The following is a 7,416-nucleotide window of genomic DNA, read 5'->3' as shown; positions in this document are numbered from 1 at the left end:
TCTTCCCTTTAGACCTTCTCAACAAAAACATAAGAAAGGTTGAAGCCATTTCCCCTGTTACCCACTCATCTCCAACAATCAGCTGAAGTGAAAAGCAGAAAACATCTTTTTTAAAAAAAGAAAGAGTGGTGAGTTTGTGAAGGCTTATCCCAATTTGGAGTCAAGCTCCCTCCTATGGCACGGGTCTATTAGTTTGTCCTCAGGGTCCTGTAACTCCTGTCTACACAAATAAGAAGGAAATCTCTTCTCTAGTTGTGACAGGGACATTCCTCCTAGCTGAAACACTTCCAGGATGGAGAGGATGCAGGAATCAAACTCTTCAAGGCAGGACAGACTCTCCGAGTAAGTCACATCCTGGTAGAGATGTTTGTTTTAGCAGACTGCTGTGGCACACGAGGCACTTCAGCTGTGATTGTTGAGAACCTCAGTCCCAGTTTTGTCAATAGAACCACAGGCAAATTTGTTCCCTTTCCTGTTAAAGTCCCTGAATTGCAGACCTAAAGGATCTTTCTTCCACACACATCTCAGTGGCGTTACTGCCCTGATGAAGAGGAGCTGAGCTGGGTCAGTATCCTGCAGGGATGCCACCTTTCCGGGAATCAGAGGCTGCAGCCCATCCATCATCTGTTCTGAGAACGGCTTGCACAACCGACATGCCGCTGCCCCCCCGTGTGGTGTTGTGTTTTCTCATCCGTAGCTGTTCTTCTACACCCTGAAATGCAGAAGAGCATGAGGACAGCGAGAGAGAGGAACTGCACATGGGCTGGATTCTGTGTCCTGAATCCTCCATGCAATCTCCAGCATGCAGTGCCTGCATTATGTAGGTCTCCTAGAACTATAAGCTGTTCCTCTTCTGTGGGACTGAGACTAAAAGTATACTCGAACAGCCCAGATAAAAAGCTCACAAACACCCCAACCTTCAAATCAGACAAACCTCCTCTATTTGCTCCTCAAGCTCCGTGATGTCGGGAAACAGCTGATCATGAATTCTGGGTTCTTCCACTGCTTTCTTCACATCATAACCAAACCAGAGGGAATTGATGACTGCCTGTGAGATGCAAAAAACCTTAATGTTAGCTCCTTGCCTTCAAAGAGACTTGATCCTTGCAGCAACAAGGGCAGAGATTTCTGAAGGATGTTCACTACAGAACATAGAGGATCTAAACTGTAGTTCCCTCTTCTTCCAGTGCTCCCTCTCATGGGTACACTGCAGCAAGTCTGTATATATTTAGGATGATTCCCTCACAAAGAGACCACGAATGGCTAAAATGAACACAGGAGAAGGATCAGATCCTCAGGCTACTGTAGCTGGATTTATCCTGCTGTGAGTAAGGCACTGCTGGCTTGTTTGGCACACAGCAGTCACCTCAGTGTAAACATACACTTACAGCTTCTTGCTGCTGTGCAACTGGTTTTCTTAAACCTGGCCCACCCCTGCTTGCTAAGATCACAGCTTGAAGCTGCTGGCAAGTGAAAATAGTGAAAATCAAGAACTTCAGAAGCTGCTTGTAACAACACTTCCTGCAGAAACTTCAGCTCTACCTCAGCTAGAAAGCAGGACCCAGTGTGATGCTCTGAATGGCTGTGCACTTGCACAAGGAGACAGCTTTCTCCCATTGTTACTTTGGGTCTAACTGGGCCTTTCAATGGTTGTCACAGCAGCTCATAGGGACCCTGCCTGGCAAAAGTTCTTAGCTCTTCTGCACAACTTTCATCCATAATATAGCAGCTTGGATGAGAATGGCTCTAAACTCATCATTGAGACTGGTTCGTAGAGATCCAGAAGTCAAACCTAAACTAAAGTCACAAATCTCTTGCAAGTGATGAGAAAACTTGCCAAAGGAAAAGACCTGGAGTCACAGGAGGCCCTTTGTCCCTTTGGCAGGAGTTGGGTTTGGAGGTCTGGCCCTCTGAAGGCCAGGCAGGAGCCTCTCTTTCAGCACCCAGCCTTGCAGCAGGAAGCCATGGTCACATCACAGGCAGAGACTTGAATCCTTTACCCCAAACATTGCCTCTCCCCAACTTTGCTTTGTCCACATCATCACATACCAATGCTGTTGCTGTGGTTATTTTTGCTCCTCCGGAAGCACCAACCACCATCCTGATCTTTTTTGTTTTATCCATCAAAATGGAAGGGCACATGGAGGACAATGGCTGTTTACCTGTTAGGGACAGAGATGCAACAGAGGCTCAGTTTTCTGCCTGTAACTTACAGACTGCCAGCTCCTGCTGCACATCTAAACCCAAAGTCTCCTTATCCGCCTTCATAACTCATCTCATGTTATGTTCATCCCCTGAGTGTCCCCATGTCCCCTGTACACATCTCCTCTTTGCTCCCATAGTACAAAGCTTAACCCTGGTCTTCTGTGCAGGGGAGCTGAAGGCTCCTTCATCTATGATGCTGTTTCAGTTGGGGTTGTCTGTCACACAGCTGCCTCTCCAACACCACAGGACTTCCCTTTCTGTCCTTTCACTTCCCTGTCTCCCTCCAAAGCATAGGTACAGGAAGGTGGCAGAATCCCAGCCCACATTAGCTGCAGTGGGATGGCTCTGCAGGAAGCAGTGATGGAGCAGGGAGGGAGCTTCAGTTAGGGGCATGAAATGGATCTACCTGAAGCTGCCCTACAGATCCCAGTAGAGCACAGAAAGACAGCTGATAGTGCATACTAATGCAAGATACAGCTTCAATAATAAGATAGGAAGGTAGTTTACAGCTACCTGGTTCTATGAAATTTGCTGGAGAAGGAGCGATCCCAAATCCATTGATAATGTGAGGTGAGCTGAAGTCATCCATCTCATCATTATATATGATTCCATTCACACTGGATAGTACATCAGAGCCAAAGCTAGACAAAACAAGTTGGCACAGACACGTCAAAACCAGGAAGAACTTCAGGTGAATTACTGCAATGTGAAAGCTGGGAGTAAATCTCCACTCCCTTCTGCTGGAAAGAACATTCCGTCACCCTTTGTGGGGAAGGAAGCAATTCATACCAGGAACACACAACTACACGGAGAGGAAAGGCAGACCCAGAGTGCTGCTGTATAGCTCCCCTGCACGGAACCTGAAGACAGAAACAGCACAGCAGAGAAATACAACTAATTCCCTTCCCAGCCGGGCAGTCCTGCACTCCTTTTAGAGGCAGCATAACTCAAAGGCAGCCACATTTGGGAATGGTTGGCATTTTGCTTAGATGTGTCAAGCAAGAGACTTTTTCTATGGACAGGAAAAAACCCTCCCCTCCCTTTCCTCCCCTCTTTCCCCCCAGCTTTAGGCCGTATTTACAGAACGCAGCTCTTCCTGACAGCACCCAAAGCCAAACGCTGCACTTTTAGGCCAGCTGCATTAACTCAAATTCCTTCCAGATGCCTGGGAAATCAGAGCCTGCAGCGATAACAGTGCTTATGGGAAAATCCAGATGCAGTGGATGTTTCCTTGGTGAGTGAACCCAACACAACAGAGGACAGGACCCCACTTCACACATCTTGTGCTCTGACCCAACTACACAACTCTCAGCAATAAGAACTGACCTACACGCTCAGCAGTACAAGTGCCTATTAACAGTGCTACCCATCACTGCCCTGCTACAGAGATGACAGCTCAGTGAGGTTTTTATACCAACCACAGAACCACCACTAGGAAGATGGCAGAGGCCTACACAGAAGCAAGATCTGAGCTCATACTATTGGTTGATGGTGCTGGTGGCGGACACAGCACTGCCATCATCAGCCACAATGGAGAGGTGGGATGTGCCGGCACTATCTGCAGTGTAATATTCTGGCTCGTAGTATTCAATTGGATGGGAGGTGTTGTCTGTGATTTTCCTTCGGAGACTATCCGCAAAGAACTCAGACGTCATGTTTCTGATTGCCTGTCAGAGAAATCCAATGCAGTTACTCAGCAGATTAAGAGCCATGTAGTTACGAGGCTGATATCCAACACTTCAGACCACAGAAGAGTGGCAAATCCCAGCAGTGAGGCTATAGATTTCCAGCAGGGGTTTTCCTTCTTCTTGAGAGATGGACATTGTACCAAAGAGCATTTTAAGCAGTCACGGAAGAAGCTGCACAATGCACCCCTCTGTGTGGGAATTTAATCAGTATCCGTTACTGTAGATCTATGGAAAGCTGTCCTCAACACTGCTGTAAAGGTGTAGGCAAGCACTGCTACACTTGCTTCAGAGATGAGAGAAGAGGGATCAGGTTGAGAGGACTAGACCAAGGCTCTGGTCATAGCTTGGTAAGCTGCAAATTTGTGTCCATCAGGCTGGGCTGTGCTCAGATCCTGCTGCTTTTGGAGACTCACGAAGTAAAAGCACAAAGTATGAAGTTGGGAAAAGCAGGGATCCTGCCTCACCCCTTCCCATCCGTAGGTCCACTTACTATAGGCAGGACTGTGGTTAGAGAGCTACAGGGGTGCTGGGAGTATCATCTACTGAATAAGGCTCCAAAGACTAAAAAAACAAGGGAGGGTTAGCCCTGACCAAACTCCTGGTCAATTGAGGATTTTGTGCTTCCTAACAGCAGAAAAGTTTCCTCCATTTACATCCCTCACAGCTTAGCCACTTGATATTCAGAGATATTTCAGTTTAGTCACCCAAAACCAAAGTGTCATGTTCCAGCCAGCCTGGGTGTTGCAGAAAGAAAAAGCTTTTGCCAGGTACCTCTGTAACGTTGACAAACTTTGGATCTCCCAGCAAAGTCCTCTTGGCGTAGGCAAAGCGAAAGGCCTCCGCGATGCGGTGGTAAGTCAGACCTTTCTCCTCCACGGTTTTGATGCTGTCAGCAGAGAAATTATATCCTGGTAACAGGAGACAAACCATTGTGAACACAAAGGAAAAGACGTTCTGCGTGGGGAGCTAATAAAGCTGTCAGGTGGGGCCATCTTTAGTCCTGCTGCCTGTATGGCATTGCTCACTGGCACTCTTACCTTTCAGTATGTTGAAAATGAGGGCTAACACCGGGCCGCTCAATGGGGCATTAGCTGTGTATAGGGTGTAATCTCCAAGTTTGACCTCTATAGGTTCTTCTACTGTTGCTCTGTAGTCCCGCATGTCTTCCATCGTGATAATGCCCCCTAGAACAGAAAAGGAAACCATAGATTTGATTTTGTGATCCCTGGTGGGAAGGGAAGGTAATACTCTACTGCCACGCAGCACAGCAAGAACAGAAGGGGTCACAGATAAATCCAGAAAGTTGCAGAGGTGGTGAATTTATTCCTTGATAGATCCAGCTGAGGCTCAGGTAGCCTAGTATTGAAGCTGGACTAATTTACAGCAGCCAAAAGGCTGGTGATCCATCTATTTCTATAAAGGACACCAGCAATGTCAAGGAACAAGATGTCCTTTAAGAACCCTGTTTACAAGAGAAGGATGCAGCTTTTGAGTGCAGATGCTTTGTGCTACTCCACAAGCAGAAAAACATGTATGTTCCAATGCTTTTCTTATCAGAAAGGGGAAGACAGTAATTAGCCACCACAAATAAAGCCAGGAAATGACCTATACACTGGAAATTCACTGAAGCTAAGGAACGCTGGCTAGTAAGAATAGGATCCTACCACCATCTAGTGGTGCTGAGAGATTAAACACGTTGAGAGTATAAAGGACCATGTCTGTATTGTTTGAGGTAGAAGCTCGATGGACTCAGGCTCCATGCATCTACTATACTATGTCCAGGAACACATAGGCTTGCTAGACTTACGGTATAGAAATATACTGTCCATTTCTGACCGAGTTTCAAATGCAACCATTGAAGTACTAATGGCTTCTTTTGTGCCTCCTGTTGCCACAGACCTCAGAGGTGGGATATCAGGCAGCAGGCATGACCTGCTTCCAAGGCTTCTGCAGGTCAAAGCTCCTCCCTGCACACAAAGCTGCAGCACTCAGGTCACTCACGCTATTTTGGACAGATGTTCTGTTTCTTACCTACACTCTGGATGTCAGCGATGATCTGTTCTGCCAGGCTTCCTGTGTAAAAGACATCTGCTCCTTCATCAGCTATAGTCTGGTACGTGTTGGCAAGTTTAGGCATCTTGACAATATCGCCCTCCTGCAGGATTTTCCCATCTTTGCAGAACACTTCACTGACAGACAAAGGAGATTAAGAAGACCAGATGTGAGAGACACGTTCAAAACCATGTGTACCTGTACCAGCTAACAGATTTAGTCAAATCTGTCTTCACGTTGTCGTCTTGGAGAGAGGAGGAACCGCCTGAGCTATGCCCCTTGGGTCTTGATATCTTTCATAGAACATAAAAGTGAAGAGTAATTTCTCAGAATTTGCTTAGTGAAGCCTGCAGAAGGAGTGTCAGTCTTTGTCTCGATGCAGTCCACTCTCCCTGCCTGTTCCTTGGGTTAACAACTGCCTCAGGACACCCAAAAGGACCGCTGTCCTTGAAGCCAAGCAGTTCAGCTCAGAGCACAGGCTATGAAGCTACAAGGCTCAAAGCTTCCAGTGAGTACAGGAGAATGCATTTGGATTCCTAATGAGCACTTTCAAATAGACAGGTCCCTGTCCAGTTCCCTCATCAGCAATCACGGAGGTGATTGATGCTGCTGGCCTGCCAGAAAGAAGAACAGGAGCACAGGCATCCCATTTACATTACAAACCAACCTGCAGCCAGCAGGAAAAGACTAAGCATGATCTCAAGTCGAGCTGGACATAGACACCATGGGACTGCAAGAGGAAGTGCATTTGAAACCCTTCACGCTCACAATCATTGCCAGAAGTGGATGATCAGAGGCATTGCTTTGGGAAGGCTGACTGCAGAGGAAGAGATGACCCAGAAACTCACACCCTGACAACAGAGGAGATATTCAGGGAGAGGAACATGCTTTGCAGTTGCTCGAAAGACAGGTAGGATTAACTTAGGGTGCTCAGAGCATGAGGACAGGCCAGGGATTCAAACATTGCCATCAGATTTATCCCAGAAATTACTTCAGCTCCATCTCTGTTCAGTCAGCTTTTTCTATGCAACTGCTCTACCTACCATAGTAAAGGATTGCTTTCAATTGACTGTTGTTTTGATTTCATGGCTGATGCAAGGCCTTTCCCAATAGGGAATCCTTCTCTTGCCAATTTGACACTGGGCAGAAATAAGTCTCTCCAAGGCAGTTTGCCATGCCGTTGGTGTGCCAGTTCGTAGCCACGGATTTCTCCTGGAACAGCAATGGACAGTCCTCCTGGAGCAGAGAAGAAATGTGTAAGTCTTCAGTAGCAAGGAAGAAAAAAAAAAAAAGAAAAAAAGAAAAAGCAGTAGTGTAGAGGAGGGGTTATCTATTGGCCTTGGTTTTAAGCAGGGATCGTGCATACTGTCACTGGCTCAGCCCATGCATGCGATGCTAACAGGATTATTGATATCTCTACCCTCTAGCTGGTGATTCAAGTGTTTGGGTCATTTTTCTCACTTTTCTGTAT

General features: G+C 46.8%; 1 protein-coding gene across 8 annotated transcripts in view; it reads right to left on the bottom strand.

Moving 5' to 3' along the window:
- Window positions 1–219: 219 nt before the first annotated feature.
- The window catches only part of GGT1 (gamma-glutamyltransferase 1), a 41,488-nt gene continuing 34,291 nt past the window's right edge, over window positions 220–7,416 (bottom strand). For all 8 annotated transcript variants that reach the window (XM_090120940.1, XM_090120942.1, XM_090120941.1 and 5 more), the window contains 9 exons: window positions 6,989–7,181; window positions 5,925–6,082; window positions 4,931–5,077; window positions 4,665–4,801; window positions 3,685–3,872; window positions 2,719–2,846; window positions 2,050–2,162; window positions 935–1,048; window positions 220–712 (listed from right to left, as the gene is read on the bottom strand). In XM_090120940.1, the coding sequence (XP_089977066.1) occupies window positions 566–712; window positions 935–1,048; window positions 2,050–2,162; window positions 2,719–2,846; window positions 3,685–3,872; window positions 4,665–4,801; window positions 4,931–5,077; window positions 5,925–6,082; window positions 6,989–7,181 (1,325 nt within the window). In that variant the 3' untranslated portion in view covers window positions 220–565. The remainder of the gene's footprint in view (window positions 713–934; window positions 1,049–2,049; window positions 2,163–2,718; window positions 2,847–3,684; window positions 3,873–4,664; window positions 4,802–4,930; window positions 5,078–5,924; window positions 6,083–6,988; window positions 7,182–7,416) is intronic.

This window comes from Phasianus colchicus, chromosome 18, assembly GCF_987193195.1.
Source record: "Phasianus colchicus chromosome 18, bPhaCol1.hap1.1, whole genome shotgun sequence".
NCBI classification, from domain to species: Eukaryota; Metazoa; Chordata; class Aves; order Galliformes; family Phasianidae; genus Phasianus; species Phasianus colchicus.
The sequence above is the reverse complement of the archived record's forward strand: the minus strand, read 5'-3'. Positions and strand labels throughout refer to the sequence as shown.